Raw genomic sequence first — 23,215 nt, 5'->3', positions numbered from 1 at the left:
AAGGGAGGGAAGGTGGGCCGGCCGGCTTGGTTGGCCCAGGGGGCGATGGCCAGCTGGGTCGGTCAGTTGGCCAAGGCCCAAGGGCACTGGGGGGGTGTTTATCTTCTAATAAAACTGCCCCACTGTTTTCTTTAAAAAAACAAGACTAAAAGAGCTTTGTTAGAAAAGAGGCTTGTCAAACAAAACAAGCACATTATTTCTAGGAGTCACAAAAAGTTTTGAGGCCAAAAGTAGTTGCCTAACCATTTTTGGAAATTGGAAAGGCCAATTTAAAAGTCGCTGGACCACTAAATAAATTTCCTGGGGCACCTAGGAGTCCAAAAGAGGTTGATTCCAACATGACAAATAACCAGAGATTATTTGCCACGGTTTGAACATTTTAGATTAAAGTTTGAAAACTTTTATTTTTGACTTTAATTTAAATTTGAAATTGGACCGAATTCAAACCAACGCGAGTTTAACAACAGTAATCATGATGACGTGGCATCATTAGCAGGGAATTACTGTAGCTTAATTATCCGGGCATTACAACCATACTCTGGTTGATCTACGAGGTTTGGTAGTAACTTGATCTAAAGTTTCATGATCATCATCATTAGCTTCTTCACTAATTGGTGTAGGAATCACTGGAACTGATTTATGTGATGAACTACATTCCAATTCGGGAGAAGGTACAATTACCTCATCAAGTTCTACTTTTCTCACTCACTTCTTTCGAGAGAAACTCCTTCTCTAGGAAGGATCATTCTTAGCAATGAATATCTTGCCTTAGGATCTGTGATAGAAGGTGTACCCAACAATTTCTTTTGGGTATCCAATGAAGGCGCATTTCTCCGATTTGGGTTCGAGCTTATCAAGTAGAAGCTTTTTCACATAAGCATCGCAACGCCAAACTTTAAGAAACAACAGCTTAGATTTCTTGCCAAACCACGGTTCATATGGTGTCGTCTCAACGGATTTAGATGGTGCCCTATTTAACGTGAATGCAGCCGTCTCTAAAGCATAACCCCAAAATGATAGCGGTAAATCAGTAAGAGACATCATAGATTGCACCATATTTAATAAAGTACGGTTACGACATTCGGACACACCATTACGTTGTGGTGTTCCAGGTGGTGTGAGTTGCGAAACTATTCCACATAGTTTCAAATGAAGACCAAACTCGTAACTCAAATATTCGCCTCCGCGATCAGATCGTAGAAACTTTATTTTCTTGTTACGATGATTTTCCACTTCACTTTGAAATTCTTTGAACTTTTCAAATGTTTCAGACTTATGTTTCATTAAGTAGATATACCCATATATGCTCAAATCATCTATGAAGGTCAGAAAATAACGATACCTGCCGCAAGCCTCAACACTCATCGGACCGCATACATCGGTATGTATTATTTCCAACAAGTCAGTGGCTCGCTCCATTGTTCCAGAGAACAGAGTCTTAGTCATCTTGCCCATGAGGCATGGTTCGCAAGCATCAAGTGATTCATAATCAAGTGATTCCAAAAGCCCATCAGCATGGAGTTTCTTCATGCGCTTTACACCAATATGTCCTAAACGGCAGTGCCACAAATAAGTTGCACTATCATTACTAACTTTGCATCTTTTGGCTTCAATATTATGAATATGTGTATCACTACGATCAAGATTCAACAAAAATAGACCACTCATCAAGGGTGCATGACCATGAAAGATATTATTCATATAAATAGAACAACCATTATTCTCTAATTTAAATGAATAACCGTCTCGCATCAAACACGATCCAGATATAATGTTCATGCACAACGCTGGCACCAAATAACAATTATTCAGGCCTAAAACTAATCCCGAAGGTAGATGTAGAGGTAGCGTGCCGACGACGATCACATGGACCTTGGAACCATTTCCGATGCGCATCGTCACCTCGTCCTTAGCCAATCTCCGTTTAATCCGTAGCCCCTGTTTTGAGTTGCAAATATGAGCAACATAACCAGTATCAAATACCCATGCACTACTACGAGCATTAGTAAGGTACACATCAATAACATGTATATCAAATATACCTTTCACTTTGCCATCCTTCTTATCCGCCAAATACTTGGGGCAGTTCCGCTTCCAGTGACCAGTCCCTTTGCAGTGGAAGCACTCAGCCTCAGGCTTAGGTCCAGACTTGGGTTTCTTCCCGGGAGTAGCAACTTGCTTGCTATTCTTCTTGAAGTTTCCCTTCTTACCTTTGCCCTTTTTCTTGAAACTAGTGGTCTTGCTAACCATCAACACTTGATGCTCCTTCTTGATTTCTACCTCCGCAGCCTTTAGCACTGCGAAGAGCATATGAATTGTCTTTTCCATCCCTTGCATATTATAGTTCATCATGAAGCCTTTATAGCTTGGTGGCAGTGATTAAAGAACTCTGTCAATGACTATTATCAGGAAGATTAACTCCCAGCTGAGTAAAGTGGTTATGGTACCCAGACATTTTGAGTATTTGTTCACTGACAGAACTATTCTCCTCCATCTTGCAGCTATAGAACTTGTTGGAGACTTCATATCTCTCAACTCGGGCCTTTGCTTGAAATATTAACTTCAACTCTTGGAACATCTCATATGCTCCATGACGTTCAAAACGTCGTTATAGTCCTGATTCTAAGCCGTAAAGCATGACACACTGAACTATCGAGTAGTCATCAGATCGAGCTTGCCAGACGTTCATAACATCAACATCTGCTCCTGCAGCAGGCCTTGCACCTAGCGGTGCTTCAAGGGCGTAATTCTTCTGTGCAACAATGAGGATAATCCTCAAGTTACGAACCCAGTCCGTGTTGTTGCTACCATCATCTTTCAACTTAGCTTTCTCTAGCAACGTATTAAAATTCAAGGGAACGGTAGCACGGGCCATTGATCTACAACAACATAGATATGCAAAAAACTATCAGGACTAAGTTCATGATAAATTAAAGTTCAATTAATCATATTACAAAAGAACTCCCACTTGGATAGACATCCCTCTAGTCATCTAAATGATCACGTGATCCATATCAACTAAACCATGTCCAATTATTACGTGAGATGGAGTAGTTTTCAATGGTGAACATCTCTATGTTGATCATATCTACTATATGATTCACGTTCGACCTTTCGGTCTCAGTGTTCCGAGGCCATATCTGCATATGCTAGGATCGTCAAGTTTAACCCGAGTATTCTGCACGTGCAAAATTGGCTTGCACCCGTTGTATGTGAATGTAGAGCTTATCACACCCGATCATCACGTACTGTCTCGGCAGGACGAATTGTAGCAACGGTGCATACTCAGGGAGAACACTTATACCTCGAAATTTAGTGAGGGATCATCTTATAATGCTACCCCCGTACTAAGCAAAATGAGATGCATAAAGATAAACATCACATGTAATCAAAATATGTGACATGATATGGCCATCATCATCTTGTGCCTTTGATCTCCATCTCCAAAGCACCGTCATGATCTCCATTGTCACGGCTTGACACTTGATCTCCATTGTAGCATCGTTGTCCTCTCGCCAATTATTGCTTCTACGACTATCGCTACCGCTTAGTGATAAAGTAAAGCAATTACATGGCGATTGCATTTCATACAATAAAGTGACAACCATAAAGCTCCTGCCAGTTGCCGATAACTTTTACAAAACATGATCATCTCATACAATAACTCATATCACATCATGTCTTGACCATATCACATCATACATGCCCTGCAAAAACAAGTTAGACGCCCTCTACTTTGTTGTTGCAAGTTTTACGTGGCTGCTACAGGCTTCTAGCAAGAACCGTTCTTACCTACTCATCAAAACCACAACGATTTTTCGTCAAGTGTGTTGTTTTAACCTTCAACAAGGACCGGCCATAGTCAAACTCGATTCAACTAAAGTTGGAGAAACAGACACCTGCCAACCACCCGTGTGCAAAGCACGTCGGTAGAACTGGTCTCATGAACGTGGTCATGTAATGTTGGTCCGGGCCGCTTCATCCAACAATACCGCCGAATCAAAGTAAAACATTGGTGGTAAGCAGTATGACTATTATCGCCCACAACTCTTTGTGTTCTACTCGTGCATATCATCTACGCATAGACCTGGCTCGGATGCCACTGTTGGGTAACGTAGCATGCAATTTCAAAAAAATTCCTACGATCACGCAAGACCTATCTAGGAGATGCATAGCAACGAGAGGGGGAGAATGTGTCCACATACCCTCGTAGACCGAAAGCGGAAGCGTTAGGTTAACACGGTTGATGTAGTCGAACGTCTTCACGATCCAACGGATCTAGTACCGAACATACGAGACCTTCGAGTTTAGCACACATTTAGCTCGATGACGCCCCTCGAACTCTTGATCTAGCAGAGGGTAGAGGGAGAGTTTCGTCAGCACGACGGTGTGGTGACGGTGATGGTGATGTGATCCGCGCAGGGCTTCGCCTAAGCACTACGACGCTATGACCGGAGGTGTAAACTGTGAAGGGGGGCACCGCACACGGCTAAGAGAACAATCGATGTGCCTTTGGGTTGCCCCCCGCCCCCGTATATAAAGGAGGGGAAGAGAAGGCCGACGGCCAGGAGGGGCGCGCCATGGGGGAGTCCTACTAGGACTCCACTCCTAGTAGGATTTGCCCCCCCTTTCCTTTCTTCCACTGGAGGGAAAAGGAAGGAGAGGGAGAGGGGGAGGGAAAGGGGGGCGCCGCCCCCTCCCCTAGTCCAATTCGGACTGTCATGGGGGGGGGCACCCCTTGCGGCCCTCCTCTCTCTCCACTAAGGCCCATGTAGGCCCAATACTTCCCCACGGGGTTCCGGTAACCCCTCGGTACTCCGGTAAAATACCCGAACCACTCGAAACCATTTCAATATCCGAATACCACCTTCCAATATATGAATCTTTACCTCTCGACCATTTCGAGACTCCTCGTCATGTCTGTGATCTCATCCGGGACTCAGAACAAAACTTCGGTCACCAAAACACATAACTCATAATACAAATCATCATCGAACGTTAAGCCTGCGGACCCTACAGGTTCAAGAACCATGTAGACATGATCGAGACACATCTCCGATCAATAATCAATAGCGGAACCTGGATGCTCATATTGGTTCCTACATATTCTACGAAGATCTTTATCGGTCAAACCGCATAACAACATACGTTGTTCCCTTTGTCATCGCTATGTTACTTGCCCGAGATTCGATCGTCGGTATCCTCATACCTAGTTCAATCTCGTCACCGGTAAGTCTCTTTACTCGTTCCGTAATGCATCATCCCGTAACTAATTCATTAGTCACATTGCTTGCAAGGATTATAGTGATGAGCATTACCGAGAGGGCCTAGAGACATCTCTCCGTTACACGAAGTGACAAATCCTAATCTCGATCTATGTCAACCCAACAAACACCTTCGAAGACACCCGTAGAGCATCTTTATAATCAACATTTACGTTGTGATGTTTGATAGCACACAAGGTGTTCCTCTGGTATTCGGGAGTTGCATAATCTCATAGTGAGAGGGACATGTATAAGTCATGAAGAAAGCAATACCAATAAAACTTAAAGATAATTATGATAAGCTAACGGACGGGTCTTGTTCATCACATCATTCTCTAATGATGTGACCCCGTTAATCAAATGACAACACATGTCTATGGTCAGGAAACATAACCATCTTTGATTAACGAGCTAGTCAAGTAGAAGCATACTAGGGACACTTTGTTTTAGTCTATGTATTCACACATGTACCAAGTTTTCGGTTAATACAATTCTAGCATGAATAATAAACATTTATCATGATATAAGGAAATATAAATAACAACTTCATTATTGCCTCTAGGGCATATTTCCTTCATACTGGTGGTGGTGGACGGTGAGCGGCCGCTGAGTGGAAAGTGGCGGCGGCGGATGGAAGGAGAGAAAATGTAGACGAGTAGGTTCTCAGTGCTAGCGATCAGCTTAAATAGCAAGGTTAGAGCACTACATGGCTAGTCGGAGCGGCGCCACGCGGCGCCATCGATCCGTCGTAGTAGATGAGTTTCGGACCGCCGACCTGACGGACGCGCCTAGTCATGCCCGTGCCTCTCCGTATCCGCCCCATATTGAGGCTAGATATAAGGGGTGCCGGCCAACTCGGACCGTTTGAGACGGGTTTGAGACATTTGGGTCGTTTTTTTTCTTCTGCCGGTCAGTTAGTCTCCCGTGGGCCAAACGAATGGTGAGATATGTGGTGCATCCACCGCCAGGCTCACCGGGGTAGTATTTTCTAGTGGAGAACGTCGCTGAGAAATATCAGATTCCTTATCCGCAGAAATCTAGCACATCCACAACGGTCGAGCTTTGCCACCAACTGCAGCAATGTCTTCGGCCACCTCCCCTCCGCCGGCGTCACCGAACTCGGAGGCGCCTCCGCGCGTCGTCCACCCGCCACCTAGGCGGTCACCGAGGTCGCCTGGACCGCCGCCGTGGGCCAAGCGGCGGCCCTCCGTCTCCGTCGACTACGACCGCGGCCGCCGCACAGTCCGGGTCGAGGTGGACGGCGTAGGTGCCGACGCGCTCCCCGCGCGGCACCGCCTCCGCGTGGCGGGGAGCCGGTGGCAGCGGGACTGCAAGGTGTCCCAGGTCGCCGCGTGCGTGCTCGCGCTCCCGCGGGCCGACACCCATGCCGTCGACACCGTGCTCAACTGCTGGGCCGGGCGCTTCGCCCGCCGTAACTTCCCTCTCCTTATTCGTGTAAGACACCTCTGCAATTTATGTGTTCGATGCACTGAGTCTCTCTGACTCGCACATACCGGCTTTCTATGTGTTCGATGAAATGAGTTACTGGGCATCCATTTGGGTTTATCATAGGAGTAAATGAACAAAAAAACAAATGAAAGATTATTCTGCGACTATTGCAGTCTTGTCTTGCAGCTGTTGGCCATTAGAGTGTCTCCAAAATGTCTAGATGGGAGTGTTGAAACTGAACGAACTCAATTTCTGTTTTGGACAGACATTCTAGTCATATAACACCTGCGATTTCGTGCTTGATTCAAGCATTCGGATCTTGTATTATTTCTAGTCATCTTGCACGTATTAGCTAGTTCTAGTAAACTATGGGAGAATTATTGATTTTAAGGATTCTTGCTTGATCCTTGTAATCATAGGCTTCTCATGGCATTATTTCTGTTTAATGCTTTTGCTAGTAATTCCAAAATTCTAATTACTTAATTCATGTACCATCTTACCATCTTTCTGCTCCAATATATACATTGCTATTTACTAGAGAATGTGCTTCTAGCTACTGAAGCTACAAGTCACAAGTCAAGACTTCTCATTTTGTTAACAAACCTCCCACCTTTGTAAATCCACTGACATAAAGTGCTTACATGGTCTACATCACTTGTAGGAAATGGCCTTTTCTGGGTCCTTGCAACATGCTGTATATGTGTTCTGCTGGATGAAAAACCAGGAGAACTACTGTGCCCGTAATGACATTTATGGTATGATGATACGATTACATGCCAGACACAACCAGGTTGATCAAGCACGTGGCCTGTTCTTTGAGATGCAAGAATGGCGGTATGAATAATATTAACTTGAGACACCAGATTTCATTTAGCTACCCTCGGTTTTCACCAAAAAGTCAATAAGCCACAATATCCTCATGTTATCTGTGTTCATGAGTCTACATACAGACTATAGAACATATTTGGCCTTGGTTGCCTCTGTTATGGATGCAACTTGATTGTATTGCAAGGCCCATGGGGCAAATATAGCCTAATAAAGACTCCTAGAGCAATACCAATAGTCCTAGACCAATACTAATACTCCTAACACCTCAATGACAACGCATATGCAATAGCGTTGCATTTGAAGAGGTGTAACACTAGAAAAAAATGGTAATCCAAAATCCGCATCTTGAGAGTGTCGTTGTAGCATGGAGAGTCTTGAAAGCTTGTTGAGTCAAGCCAAAGGGGATAAGAGAAGATGGTGGATCAACAAAAGACACTGCATCAGTAGAAGATAGAAAATACGTATCAAGAGAAGATGGGTTGTCGAAAAAAGATGCACATCAAGAGAATGAAGCATTGCGCACAAAGTCATAGTCCAAGAAAATCGGCGGCTAGAGAAACTCGGTGGCAAGAGAATGGGCGTAAATCGACAATGCAAAAAGAGGCCACGAAAATCCTATAGAAAACAACGAGGACCGAAAAAGGCCACAAAAGCTGTATAGAAAGGACTAGAACCAGAAAAAGATGCTGACAAATAAAGGTTTGGTGGACTCACATGGCATGAGAAACAAAAAATATCAACAGATTTGGTGGACGCAACAGAAAATATGGAGAACTAGAAGCTAGGAAGCACATACAAAATGTATATCACGTGCTAGGATTGGGACCGGCTCTAAGACCGATGATTGTGACATGGTTAGGGGTACAATTCTAAGGAGTGAAGGTTGGCCAGCCATGGTGCCGGGGATGAGAGGGAGAGAAGGTTGGTGACAGGGATTAGATCTTTACTAGTTTATTCAGGGATTAGATCTTTACTAGTTTATTCTTATCTACTATTTCATAATCCTTATGGGGTACATGGTGTCCCTTTTATAGGGAAGACTCAACTTGATGCCTAAGAATAGAATCTTGGCTTTCCTAACAAACCATATCTTAATCTTCCTAACTGAACCAATCTTTTTCCTAAATAATTATCTCTAATGGGCTAAGTATGAGATCCACGCCTTTGACAACATAGATTCAAGAGCCATCGTGTATGCAGGAGAGTTTGTGGAGGAGGCTGTCGGCCCAGTGGGAACCAGGGTACCACGACCTGTCTGCCTCCGGCTCAGGAGGCGACACTTGGGCTGGCCCATGAAGGAGGGCCTTGCAACGACTGCTCCGGAGGGAGCCGCCTCGCGAGGGGCTAGCCTCGCGAGGCCCATTGTCACCTGGCTGAGTCTCGCCAAGGTCGTCAAGTACCAGGTTGCCTTGCGAGGCTCCCCTCGCGAGGCTGCCTCACGAAGCAGGTCGTACAACACTAGCCATGGGGCTCCAAGTCCACGTGGATGACGTTCCGCAGGGTAAGGACGGCAGGCCGTGACCAAGACCACTTTCCATTTTAGTGATAGGGGGCGGGAGCGTCTGCCTTCCCCAAAGCAAGTCCCAAAGCATTCCGCTTTGGTGTAAGAAGATCAGGACAGATCGATGCGCCAGGGCAGAGCTCATCGCCGAGCCCACGGGAGCATCAGGATGGCAGCTTTGGCAGGCAAAGACTGCCTTTAGTCAGGATAAGCATGGACGCCTGTTCCCCTTTGAATTGCCGCCTTGTGGCCACCCTTTCCCGCTCATATTTTCGGGGAAGAGGACCAAGGCACTACAAAGGGGGTAGGGCCGCCTCCATGTAAGGGGATCGAGCCATTCTCTTCCCCACGCATCGTGTACCTTGAGCTCCAAGCGCTCCATTACACAACAATCCCACACAAACAGGATTACAAGAGTACGGTATTACACCGCACGGTGGCCTGAACCTGGGTAGCTCGCGTGTCCCCGTCGTGTCCAGTGCGAGTGAGCGTGATCCCGCCGTAGTCCCCGTCGGGTCGTAGGTTGCCAAGCAAAGCCCCCTAGAGTTTGAACCCTAGTTCTTGGAGAGTTTCGTGGACGCAGATCCTAGACTCCGACATTTGGCACGCCAGGTAGGGGGATTTCTCGTCTTCGCACCTTCGACCTCGACATCGACATGGACAACGACGCCGCCACTCGCCAGGAACGCGCCTCGCGCCGGGCTGCCGCCAGGGTCCATGCGTCGTCCGCCGCCTGTGGTGCCCCTGGACGGCGCCCTCGCGCTGCCACCGAGCCCGTGGGATAGCGGGTGGCCTCCTCCGTCCACCCGTCAGTGAACGAGCAGGCACGTGGCCGCTCCGCCACCTCCTTCTCGCTTGCGCGTTGCGACCCTCTCGCTCCGCACGCCGTGCTACTCATGGCGCAAGAGTTGCTGGGCTATCGTCCCACCGAGGACGGCTACGACACTTAGCTCGGGCGCATCACCGAGCTCGTTGACGCCGCACGCGATGGCCAGGCGCCCTCTCGCTCCCTGCCTGCTCTGCCGTCGCGCGCCGAGCGGGCAGGGCGCGATGCGCCTACTCCCCCTCCTTCGGGCCTTGACGTGGCCGAACAGCGCCACGCAGCGCGTGCTTTGGAGCCGTCCCATGGCTTGTTCGCGCCGGCCGGTGTCGACGACAGCTGCCAGATTGTCCGTCGCGCGCCCTCGGACGCACGCGTGATCCTCGAGAAGCGGCGCAACCGTGAGGACCGCGTCCTCCATGACGTTGCCGCAGCCGGGCGCCAGAACCGCGCGGCCCTGGTTGGCGGCACCATCACCAACGGGGGCTACCTGACCCTCACCCTCGAGCTGCGACGTGTGGTGTGGCCCGACAAGTTCAAGCCTGAGCTTCCACCGCGCTACGACGACAGCGCCAACCCCACGGAGTTCCTCCTGCTCTACACCATCAACATCCAGGCTGCGAAGGTAGACGACCGGGTCATGGCGAACTGGTTCCCCATGGCCTTCAAGGACGCCGCGCGCTTGTGGCTCATGAACCTTCCAGAGGCATTCATCTCCTTGTGGGGTGAGCTGTGCACGCAGTTCGTTGCCAACTTCGCGGGCACGAGCGACCGTCCTCTCACGCTCAACCACCTGCGAGCCGTGTGCCAGCACCCTGGCGGACCCTTCACAAGTTCATCCAGCGCTTCAGCTAGGTGCGCAATAGGATCCCAAAGCCTCCGACGCTGCGATCGTCTCCGCCTTCATCAACGGCGTCACAGACGTAAAGATGTGCGAGAAGCTCTCCATCAACGACGAGCTCGACTCCGTGGCAGGGCTGTTCGTCCTCGCCGACCGTTGCGCTAAGGCTGAGGAGGGCAATCTTTTCCTCCACAACGACCCTGATGCTGAGCCTGGCGCGGCGAAGTCCAAGGGTAAGGACGCCAAGCGCAAGGGCCCTACCGTGCTCGAGGCGGAGCCAGACTACAAGCCCGGCCGCGACCGCGACGAGGCCAAGAAGGACGACCGTCTTTTTTGCGCCTACCACAATGTGAATTTCTCACAGCACTGAAGACTGCCACGAGCTCAAGTTGCTTCGCAAGGGCCGCACCGAGCGCCTCGGCAGCCGCAAGGAGCGTGGCAAGGGCTGCGGCGGCAACAACAGAGGCGGCCGCTGGGGCGACAACAACAACAACCGCCCGGCGACAACGACTGTTAGGGCTGGCAGAACCTGCCGCGGCAGGCCGACCCTCAGGCCAACACCACGCGCCAATGACCCTCCCCCCGCCGAGAGCGCTGGGGGCTACCAAGAGCTCCGCAGGGTGGCCTGCATCAGGCCCCTCCATCCAACTGCCACTTCAAGTAGTTCTCTCAGTGAGGTGAACGTGGCCCTCCTGGCGCCCGAGTCCACCAGGCGCCTCAAGTGGTCCGAGTTTCCCATCGCCTTCGACGCCAGCGACCATCCCAAGTCCACGAAGGCCGTGGGTGCCTTACCCCTGCTGTGCACTCCTACCATCAACAACGTGGCCGTCACCAAGACGCTCATCGACGGTGGTGCAGGCCTCAACGTACCCTCTGTGGAGACCTTCGAGACGCTTCAAGTGCCCTACGAGCGCCTGGTGCCCACCAGGTCCGACGGTTCCACTCTTCCCATGGGGCAGGTGCGCCTTCTCGTCACCTTCGGCACTCGCAAGGACTACCGCATGGAGTTCATTGTCTTCGACGTGGCTTACATTGGCCTGCCCTACAACGCCATCTTAGGCTACCCGGCGCTCTCCAAGTTCATGGCCGTGACCTACCACGCCTACGGTCTCGTCAAGATGCCCGGCTGTAGCGGCACCCTGACCATCTATTGTGACGAGAAGAACGCGATGCGCACTCTTGAGCACGCCTACAAGGCTGCTTCCACTGCATAGCCGGCTGATGAGGACGTGCCGGGGCCTGCCGAGCCGGTGCCCACGAAGAAGCCCCTGCTCTCCCAGGAGCGGTCCGAGACCAAGAAGGCGTCACTAGATGGGAGCGACGCAGGCCCCTCCCCCGCCGTTGGCGGCGGCCCTTCCCCCAAATAGGAAGGCGAGCTCGTCACCTTCCTCCGGGCAAGCTCTGATGTGTTGGCTTGGACAGCTTCAGGCATGCCCTGTGTACCAAGGGAGGTGATCGAGCACCACTTAGCCGCGTGCCAGAGCGTGCGGCCCGTCAAGCAGAAGGCACGGCGTCAGGCGCCCGAGAAGCAAGAGGTCATCACCCAAGAAGTCAAGAAGCTTCAAGATGCCGGAATCACTCGCGAAGTCCTCCACCGCGAGTGGATCGCCAACTTCACCGCCATTGCCAAGCCACACAGCAACAGACGCATGTGCGTCGACTTCACTGCCCTCAACGAGGCTCGCCTCGGGAGTCCTTTCCTTCCTCCACGAATCGACTAGACCGTGGGCTCGTCCTGCCGCATGCCTTTCGGCCTGGAGGGTGCCGGAGCCACCTTCGCGAGGCTAATGCGCATGAGCCTGGAGACCCGCATCGAAAGAAATGCGGAGGTGGTTAACACCCATCTCCCGTCCCGGCGCGACACCACTCGTGACGGAGGAGGGTGTTCCGGTACGAAACACATGGAACACCCGACATCTCCGTAAGTTCTATCCGTGACCCCACGGATAGAGCGACATGGAGCTGTACACGCTCCAGAGCTCTCTCTACCAGCGCTGCCACCGACACGCGAGAGCTCCTTCCCACTCGTGGAAACCCCATGCTCAACACTGGCGGATTACTTACCTGAGGGCCCCCCGGCCATCACATCCTCAAGCTGACCCGTGTCAAGCACGACAGCATGTATCTTTCTGTTATGTAATGAATCTACTTCATGCATCAATACATTCTATTTCCTACAGAATCCTATGTACTTGCAGCTGAGTGACGGCGCCGCTGCTGCCGCTGCCTCCCTGCGAAGCACGCTTGGGCTGCCGCTCGGGGGCTCGGCGCGGGTCCCGTCGGTGTCGGCGGGCGCGGTGCTCTCCTCCTCCCACACCTCGAGAGGCTCGCTGGCCTCCCCGGTGCCCTCTCCTCCGCCTCTCACCTGCGCGGGCCTGGCGGGGATAACGCGAAACGCGTCCTCTTCGTCGTCGTCATCCTTGCCCAGTCGAAGCCGGTGGCGCGCCGGCGGGGACGATTCCTTGCTGCTCTCTTCTTCGGAGTCTGCGGTGTTGTAGTCGCCCGAGGCGGACTCCGCCTCCGAGGAATCCTCGCGGAGCTCCTCGAGCTCCGTCCGGATCGGACCCCACTGGTCGAATCGGGGCATCGCCGTGACAAGCTCAACCTTGTTGGCCCAGCGATGCACCGGGCATGTGTCGTAGGGCATCTCCTCCGCCTCCCCTGGGAACAAGACCTCCCAGGCTTCGATCACCACTCCGGCCGGAAGGTGGCCCTTTCCTAGCCGAGTCCCGTCTTCGGATCCCGTGGTCTCCCACATCGGGTGCGAGCGCCTCTGCAGGGGCGCGATGCGGCGGCAGATGAATTCCTTGGCGACCATGGCTGCCGTAAGCCTGGCCTCCCGCAGCTTCGCCAGCCTCTCCAAGATCGGCCCTAGGGTCGCACGACTGAGCTTTTTGTGCCCCCAGCGGGGGGGTCTTCTCGGCCAGCTCGGTCGGGATTGCCAGAAGAGGGCTGGCCTGCGTGGCATCGACATAGACCCAACACGACCTGAAGTTCTCCACCTTCTTCAGGATCTTCATGTCGATGAGGAACTTGCCCATCTCATCGTCGATGCGGAAGGAGGTGTCGCCTAAGCGATGGTTTCTCGAGGAGAAAACCCGCAAGCTGTAAAAAGTCCGGAAAAGCGCCACGGACGACATCACTCCCAGGAAGGCCTCACAGAGGTACGCGAAGACGGAGAGGACAAGGACGGAATTGGGATGAAGGTGGAGCAGGTGAATCTCGTAGTGCTCCAGGATAGCAAGGAGGAAATCAGAGAAGGGCGGCACCAACCCGGTGAAGAGCGAGTGGAAGAAATGGGAACCACCGTGGGCCCGAGGTCGCCAGCCCGGCCAGATGTGGGTGTCTCCTCCCTCGTAGTGCTCAGTGGCCACCGGAGGGCGAGCCTTGGCCATTCCGCTCTCGTTGGTGATGGTGAAGGCCAGCAGGGCTGGTCCGGGCTCCCCCGCTGGGGTATTCTTGCTTGAGGAGGCCTAACAATTTTTGAATAAATTACAAAAGCCAGGACCTTAGGCTCTGGTACCATGTTAAGCTTCATGCACTAGCCAATGCCAAAAGTCCGAATTGATAGAAAGGGCAAGGCAATCCGCAATCCACATACACTTCAACACAGGTGAGATGCCGGTGAGCAGCAGTGCGGAATAGCAACTAGCGGATGAACATGCACCGACGGAAGGTGCATGTGGGAGATGGAGTTGACGAAATGACCACCGCCGAGGAATCACTAGACAAACAACATTGTAAACTTCCTTTTTCGTATTTTTAGAAGAGTTGAAGCTAAGGAGCACATAAGGCCGCAACATCAAGCATCTAGCGCACCAGCTAGAGCAGGGAAGAGCCACACGCTGAGCATACAACAACCAGTAGCGTGCAAAGCAAGCCGTTGCAAGGAAGATCCAACACGCGAAGCAGCAAGCGTCCCGCACGCGGGTCAGTAGCAGCCATGCAAGCAATGCACAAGTAGTCAAGGGAGAGCCGCGTGCGAGACTATAGAGAAGCAGCCTGCATGTTGTCCTCTGCCAGAGAGGTGCGTCATGACCAGGAGACATCTGCGCCGGGAAGACGGTGGCCCGATGGACGGTGGAGGTCGCTGGAGTTCTGGCCGGCGGGCTGCGGTTGAAGCCGGTGTGAGGCGAAGCAGGCGGGGCGTGCCGACAACATAGAGTCGTTCTCCTAGGGCGGCGGGGTGGCGAACTCCTGTAGCGGCTGCAATTGATCTGGACGGGGTTGCTTCTGTTGATCTAGATGATCGAGCGTGGGATGGCTGGATCGTGGGCATATCGATATGGAGATCGATCTGGCCAGCATTGGCGACGGCCGGTGCACGATATCGATCAGAAGAGGAGACCAAAAAAGTCCATCAAGAGCGTGAGCTGCGGCACGCGAAAAATCCCTAAACCTGGGCTCATGATACCATGGCCTAATAAGGACTCCTAGACCAATACTACTACTCCTGAATAGCCTCGTTGGCTGCTTGCCGAAATTATGAAAAACTCGTCTGTTTTATGAAGTGTATCCACTTAATTTTCTGCCAAAAGGCATATTTTATATTGTTACATATTTGCCTTTCTTACCACACATTACTAATGCCTTTACTGGAATAGCCAACTTGGCAGTTTGAAAAGCTGTACTATTATCATATGCACCAATATGATTTATCAATGTAGGTTATAGCTGCCTTATAATGGTCTGTCTTACATCGTCAGTTCAGTCTATGATTTTTTTTACATAACCAATATTTATAGGTGCAAGCCAGATGCTGATATATACAACTCTTTGATCAATGCTCATGCTCGGGCTGGTCTATGGCGCTGGGCCATCAACATTATGGATGATATGCTTCGTGCTGCTGTCAGTATTGTTCGTTGAAATAATCATTGTGTTCTAGTTGCTTTGTTTTCTTGAATATGACTGGTTATGTGTGATTTATGTGTTCTAGTTGTTTAGGGTTATATGTGATTTATGTGTTCTAGTTGTTTAGGGTTGTACGTTCCAAAGTATGCTATTTAGTTTACTGTCCTTAAAGAAAGTGACAGAGGTAAGGGCCTTGTTCACTTATAATATTGCTAGGGTGGCACCAGTACTGTAGATGTATACTGAGTTCTGGTATAGAATTCCCTCTAGTCTCCAACAAAGCCATAATTGTTAAGCATATATGTAGATTAGTACTACCACATTAGTTTTGGTTTACAGTCTCTTAAGAGTATCCATAGTTGACCCTTGGCCTACCAGATTAAAACCATCATAGCACTACTAATCCACATATATCCTTAGTATTGGCTGTGAATTATATTGCTGTTTAGTTTGGTAATGATGGGTGTTATCTCTATTTTATGTTGGCTACTACCTAGCCATTGCAGCGTTGCCTCATATTTCTTGAATTTCATTACTGGCCCACTTAGAAAACACTTGTATTTTTTCCGGAATTATGGATGTTATGCTTAACTTTCTTCCTGTCTGAGGAAGTACTAATGTTTTCACCAATTCTTGCCTCTTAGCAATAGGTGCAAAAATATCTGCAGTAGTCCATTGCACCACTAGCAAATAATAAAGAGCTATTGCTGAAATGGATCAACATCACTAAGATCGCCATGAATGTACTACCAGGAATAAATTGCAAATCTTGATTTTCTATATATTGCAGTCTGTAGTTTGCTCCGGTAACCACTTTGGCAAATAACATTTCTGTAAATATTATCAACGCTCAGATACTTGTACCATTGTTAGTTGTCATAGTTGTGTTATTAGTTTACTTTCTGTGTTTGTCCTGCAGATACCTCCTAGCCGAGCTACATATAATAATGTCATAAATGCATGTGGTGCTGCTGGTAACTGGAAAAAGGCTTTAGAACTTTGTAAGAAGATGATAAGAAATGGTGTAGGGCCAGACTTGGTTACACACAATATTGTATTATCTGCTTTCAAGAATGGCTCTCAGTATTCGGAAGCCATAGGTTACTTTGAAATGATGAAAGGAGCAAATATTGCCCCTGATACTTTCACTTTGAATATTGTCATCCATTGCCTTGTAAAAGTCGGACAGCACGGAGATGCTGTCGATTTGTTAAACTCGATGAGGGAGAAAAGAGCACAGTGTCCTCCAGATGTTGTTACGTACACTAGCATAATGCATTCTTATTATGTTTGTGGGCAAGTGAAAAATTGCAAGGCAGTCTTTGATATGATGGTTGCTGAAGGAGTTAAACCTAATATTGTATCATATAATGCACTTTTGGGTGCTTATGCCTCACATGGGATGCACACTGAGGCCTTGGGAATTTTCAAGTTACTGAAACAAAATGGTCTGCGACCTGATGTAGTTTCCTATACCACTTTACTGAATGCCTATGGTAGGTCAGCACAGCCTGAAAAAGCTAGGGAGGTTTTTAACGAGATGAGGAAGAACTCATGCAAGCCAAACAAAGTCAGTTATAATGCACTAATTGATGCTTATGGATCTGCTGGAATGTTCAAGGAGGCTATTAGCTTACTGCATGAAATGGAGAAGGATGGCATTCCACCAGACGTTGTTTCAATAAGTACTCTGTTGACTGCCTGTGGCCGCTGCAGGCAAACAACAAAAATTGACACAGTTCTTGAAGCAGCAAAATTTCGAGGGATTGAACTTAATATAGTTGCGTACAACTCGGGCATCGGAAGCTATTTAAGTTTTGGAGATTATGAGAAAGCTTTGGAGTTCTACGCCACAATGATGGCGAGCAATGTGAATCCAGATGCTGTAACTTACAATATACTCATCAGTGGATTGTGTAAATTGGGAAAATATGCAGAATCTCTGAAATTTTTTGAAGACATGGTGGACTTGCGAATTCCTTTAACCAAGGAGGTTTACTCGTCCTTGATTTGTTCATATGTCAAACAGGCAAGTGTCGATTTTCATTAGTTGTCTAGTTTTCTCTGGAAAGTTGCTATGCTAACGATGGTTCCCACTCAGGACAAACTAGCTGAAGCGGAATCTACTTTTAGTTATATGAAAGCATCTGGCTGCTTCCCTGATGTTCTGACATATACTGCTATGATTCAAGCCTATACTGATCATGGTAAGATCCTCTTAAATGTCTTAGGTTGAGATAACATTTTTTAACTGATCATGTTTTTCTTATGGATCATAAGGGAGTTGGACGAGTGTGTGGGACCTATTCAAAGAGATGGAAGGAAATGCCATACTGCCAGATGCCATTATATGCTCATCCCTCATGGAAGCATTGAATAAAGGAAATCAACATGAAAGGGTCCTTCAGTTGATGAGATTCATGCACGATCAATGCATCCAATTGAACCAGAAAGCTTATTTTGCAATAATAGCTTCATGCAGCATGTATGTCTATCCACTCTCTTAAGTTGAACAAGCATGAATTGGTAATTACGCTGTTATGATCTGAACAAGGTTACTACGGTAACACCGGTGGTCGTTACACCCACGTCTCATATACTACTTTATCATTTTAAGTATGTTCATATACTATATCTTAGATTTTCCAAAGCGACCTTCATGATTTTTTTTGCATGTGAGTCCATAGTTTTTAGTATATTTTGAAAATACTTTCATATTTATATGTGTACATATTAACAATATACTAAAATAACAGTTCATACTACCTAAAAAGTGGTATATATACTACCGAAATATTCTTATATACTACTTCCTCCATTCATAAATATATTTTTAACTTTTATCTGAATCGGATGTATATACACACGTTTTAGTTTGTTTGTTTGCTCATTGCAGTCCGTATGTAGTCCATACTAAAATATCCAAAACATCTTATATTTGTGAACGGATGAAGTACATACTATGCCTACATACTCCCTAGTTTGACAGATACTACATACTCCCTCCGTAGTGAACTAAACGCTTTTATGTTCTTTACGGAGGGAGTACAACATACGAATCTCACTTGAGTGTAACTACCACCGGTTGCATGTAAAATATCCGGGGCACCTAGGTGCATGGGCAGCTTGTTTGGGTCCAACCCGTTATTGCATTTGGTTGCAAGTGGCGTGCATCACTCTTGATTAGTTTCCTAATTTGTTTGCATGCAAGACTATCCATGTATGAGATAGCATCAAACATCTGAAATTTGGTTCCTAATTAAATAACATTATTAGTTATGTTGGATTTCGAACCATTCTTGTCTATTTGAATCTGAGATACCCACATGTACGTGTTACCAATTTAGGACGACACAATAATAACATTTTTTGGTATACACATACCCAAGATACCCACTTGTACGTGTTATTAGACCGCGATACCAATCAGTGGGTATTATACCTAACGAAAAATATTTAGTGTTGGTGTTATACCTAATCAAAATATATACACTCGAGGTATTATACCTAATGAAAATATACACATCCTGAGATACCCATGCGTACATGTTTGTAACTCGGTCAAAATATGGATGTGCAAACCCTCCTAATTACAAATAGTTCCTTCTCTATTCCTAATGGGTATCATGTACCTTCCATCTATGAAACATGGAAAGAAATATGAGATAATTATTCATGACGCATTGATTTCTGATTTCTCTCTCCTATTATGTTTCTCAACATGGAACGTTGCCATGCATGGTATTTTTTATTTGCTGCTAACAAAATGTTCAAACAAGTGATGGCGACACTGGTGACTTTCCAGTTAAAATAGGATTGCACCAAGGGTCAGCTTTGAGCCTTTATCTTTTTTGCTTTGGTGATGGATGAGGTCACAAGGGATATACTAGGAGATATCCCATGGTGTATGCTCTTTGCGGATGATGTGGTGCTAGTCGAACAAGGGTTAATAGAAAGTTAGAGATGTGGAGACGAACTGATGTAGGGTAGAACCCTAGATGCCCGATCTTTCACGGTTGGTGGGAATCCTACGAAGAACACGAAGAACACGAGGAGAAACGATGAGGGGAAACACGAGAGAATCACTCAAACCAACAAGATCCGGTCACACATATGCTAGATCCTCGAAACAGAAAGAGTGATACACGATCCAAAGTCAACAAAGGACGATACAAAAGGTCTTCTCCGAGAGGAGGTCTTGAAGGGTCTTCCCGTGATGGGGTCTTGAATCCGCTTGGGGGATCTTCTCCGAAGAGGTCGTGAACTCCGATGGTGAAGTAACCAAGTGGATGAGCAAAGCTCTCACACAAATATGAGCTAATCCTTTGCTAACCCTAACTAGGAGGAGGTCTATTTATAGTGTAAGTGCAAAAGGGGCAGAATGAAAGGGTACATGGGTCTCGGGCCCGAAGCTGCGCACACACAGGCAGCGGATGTCCGGCAGCTAGCGGACGTCCGGTGGCTCGCGAGGGCCCGGACGTCCGGAAGGCTCGGACTTCCGCTAATTATGTTCTGTAAACGTTGCACCGGATGTCCGGTCGTCCGGTCGCCGGCCGTCCGGTCGCTTCGGACTTTCGCAGAATCGACTCGGGTGTGGAAAATGCCGGTCGTCCGGTGGGAGCCGGACGTCCACTCGCTGGGAAGTTCTGCCGGTCGTCCGGAGGAGGCCGGACGTCCGCTCGCTGTAGCTCTTGTCGGCTGGGACTTGGGTCGGCTGGGCCTTCAGGCGTCAGACGTCCGGTCCTGGTCGGACGTCCGCTGGCTGGAGCGTCAGGCGCCGGACGTCCGGTCCTGGGTGGACGTCCGCTCGCTGTAGCTTCTTCGGTAGCTCTTCTTCTTGTCCTTCATGCTCGGTGTCCTCGCCGTCTTGTCCATTGGGTGTAGCTGCTCCGTGGCCTTCCTCCAAGTACCTGATCACACATAGTGTTTCCGCTTGAGGTAGTAGCCATGTCTCATGTGTAGAAAGTGGTAGTTCGGAGAGGAGCGAGTTCTCCTTATCTTCGATAGCCTTTGCTCGAGCTCTTGTCATTGGTTCAAGTGGTGTCGTAGGAGATGCAGATACATCCATGGGGATGATCGTGGGATGCTCCACATCATCTCCCCCCCTTGGGAAAGATCCGACCTTGAATCAAAAACTTCATCACGATGGTATGGCGAGAGGTCTTCGACATTGAAGATGTCACTCACATTGTACTTGTCGCTTGGGAGGTCGATCTTGTAAGCGTTGGTGTTGTAGCGTGGTAGCACCTTGAAGGGTCCATCGGCTCGGGGTAGAAGTTTGGACTTGCGTTCGTTGGGGAAGCGTTCCTTGCGAAGGTGTAGCCACACAAGATCTTCGATGTTGAATATCATGGGTTGCTTGTTGATGTTGAGCTTGGTCGCGAGTCGTTGTACTTGGCGCTCGATGGTGTGCCTTGTATCTTCATGCATCTTCTTGAGGTAGCTTGCTTATGCACTCGCGTCCATGTTGGTGCGCTCTTGTAGTGGAAGAGGAAGAATGTCCAATGGGGACAATGGGTTGAAACCGTAGACGACCTCGAAGAGGGACTTGCCGGTAGTCGAATGTCTTGCGCGGTTGTAGGCGCACTCGGCGATAGGTAGGCACTCCTCCCACTCCTTGATGTTCCTCTTGATCAACACGCGTAGTAGAGTGGAGAGTGTTCGTCACCTCCGTTTGGCCGTCGGTTTGAGGATGGTATGCCGAAGAGAACAAGAGCTTGATTCCGAGCTTGGCGCATAGAGTCTTCCAAAAGTAACTCAAGAACTTGACGTCGCGGTCCGAAACAATCATCTTTGGCACTCCATGGAGGCGCAAGATTTCCCTACAAAAAAGATTTGCAATATGTGAAGCATCGTCTATCTTGTTGCATGGGATAAAATGAGCCATCTTAGAGAATCGGTCCACAACAACAAACACGGTATCCTTTCCATTTTGAGTTCTAGGCAAACCAAGTACAAAGTCCATGCTAATGTCTTCCCAAGGTTGGTATGGAATAGGAAGTGGCATGTAAAGACCGTGGGATTGAGCTTTTGACTTAGCTTTGCGACATGTCGAACATCGGTTGGTGAAGCGTGAGACGTCGCGGAACATCTTGGGCCAAAAATAGTTCTTGGAGAGCGTAGCGAATGTCTTGTCGCGTCCAAAGTGTCCCATTAGTCCTCCATGAGATTCTTGCAAAAGTAACAAACGAAGGGAAGACTCGGGGATGCAAAGTTTGTTAGCTCTCATAAGATAATCATCCTTGATGTAATAGCGTTCCCAAGATGTATGCGTCAAACACTTGGCATAAGGAATTGCAAAAGTAGAATCATGCGCATACAAGTCTTTTATGTGCTCGAAACCAATGGCATTTAATTCAAGTTTGGTGACAAGCATGCATATGCGGGAAAGAGCATCCGCCACAACATTTTCCTTACCTTTGATGTACTTGATGACATAAGGAAATGACTCGATGAATTGACTCCACTTAGCATGACGCTTGTTCAACTTAGTTTGACCCTTTAGGTACTTGAGCGTTTCATGATCGGTATGGATGATAAATTCATGAGAGCGAAGATAATGTTCTCATTCACGCAAAACTCGCACTAAAGCATATAGCTCTTTGTCATAGATGGGATAATTGAGTTGCGCTCCGGAAAGTTTCTCACTAAAGTATGCTATGGGGCGCTTCTCTTGCGTTAACACACCTCCTATGCCATTACCACTAGCATCGCAATGAATTTCAAAAGGTTTGTCAAAGTTGGGTAATGCAAGCACAGGAGCATGAGTAAGCAAATTCTTAAGCTCATTAAATGCGGTATCTTGGGATGGTCCCCAAACAAAAGGCGCATTTTTCTTACTCAAAGAATGTAAAGGTGAAGCAATGGTGCTAAAATCCTTCACAAATCTACGATAGAAACCGGCTAAACTGAGAAGACTACGCACTTGTTGCAAGTTGTTTGGTTGGGGCCAAGTTTTAATAGCATTGATCTTAGATTCATCTACATGAACACCCTTAGAAGACACAACGAAACCCAAGAAAACAAGCTTATCAACACCAAAAAGGCATTTGTCCATATTAGCATAAAGGCGCTCTTTTCTAAGAGTTTGCAACAAGGTTCTAAGATGGGTGACATGATCTTTGAGAGATTTGCTAAAAATAAGAATATCGTCAAAGTAGACCACAACAAATACACCAATATAGGGTCGAATAACAAAATGCATGACTCGCATGAAAGTACCGGGTGCTTCAGATAAACCCATTGGCATAACAAGCCATTCATTTAAGCCAAATTTGGTCTTAAATGTGGTTTTCCATTCATCACCTTCTTGGATGCGTATTTGATAGTAGCCACTCTTAAGATCAATCTTAGAGAAGATGGTGGCTCCGCTAAGCTCATCAAGCATATCATCTACGCGTGGAATAGGGTAACGATATCTAACGGTGATAGCATTGATGGGACGGCAATCGGAACACATGCGATAAGTGCCATCTTTCTTAGGAACAAGGATTACCTGTACGGCACAAGGGCTCAAGCTTTCACGTACATGACCGTTGTCGATGAGTTGTTGTACTTGTCGTTGGATCTCCTTAGTTTCCTCGGGGTTGATGCGGTAGGGAGCCTTGTTAGGTAGAGGTGCTCCGGGGATGAGGTCGTTCGGTGTTCGATGCCTCGTG

General features: G+C 48.3%; 1 protein-coding gene across 3 annotated transcripts in view; it reads left to right on the top strand.

The window, feature by feature from the left end:
• Positions 1 to 6,280: 6,280 nt before the first annotated feature.
• LOC119363747 (pentatricopeptide repeat-containing protein At2g41720-like) overlaps positions 6,281 to 23,215 on the top strand; it is a 74,644-nt gene continuing 57,709 nt past the window's right edge. Inside the window, exons 1-6 of one of the 3 annotated variants that reach the window (XM_037629115.1) lie at positions 6,281 to 6,719; positions 7,375 to 7,547; positions 15,449 to 15,554; positions 16,477 to 17,586; positions 17,659 to 17,764; positions 17,838 to 18,042. In XM_037629115.1, the coding sequence (XP_037485012.1) occupies positions 6,345 to 6,719; positions 7,375 to 7,547; positions 15,449 to 15,554; positions 16,477 to 17,586; positions 17,659 to 17,764; positions 17,838 to 18,042 (2,075 nt within the window). In that variant the 5' untranslated portion in view covers positions 6,281 to 6,344. The remainder of the gene's footprint in view (positions 6,720 to 7,374; positions 7,548 to 15,448; positions 15,555 to 16,476; positions 17,587 to 17,658; positions 17,765 to 17,837; positions 18,043 to 23,215) is intronic. The other 2 variants (XM_037629114.1, XM_037629116.1) reach the window with 2 other exon arrangements.

This window comes from Triticum dicoccoides, chromosome 2B (genome assembly GCF_002162155.2).
Source record: "Triticum dicoccoides isolate Atlit2015 ecotype Zavitan chromosome 2B, WEW_v2.0, whole genome shotgun sequence".
In the NCBI taxonomy this organism is placed as follows: domain Eukaryota; kingdom Viridiplantae; phylum Streptophyta; class Magnoliopsida; order Poales; family Poaceae; genus Triticum; species Triticum dicoccoides.
The sequence above is the reverse complement of the archived record's forward strand: the minus strand, read 5'-3'. Positions and strand labels throughout refer to the sequence as shown.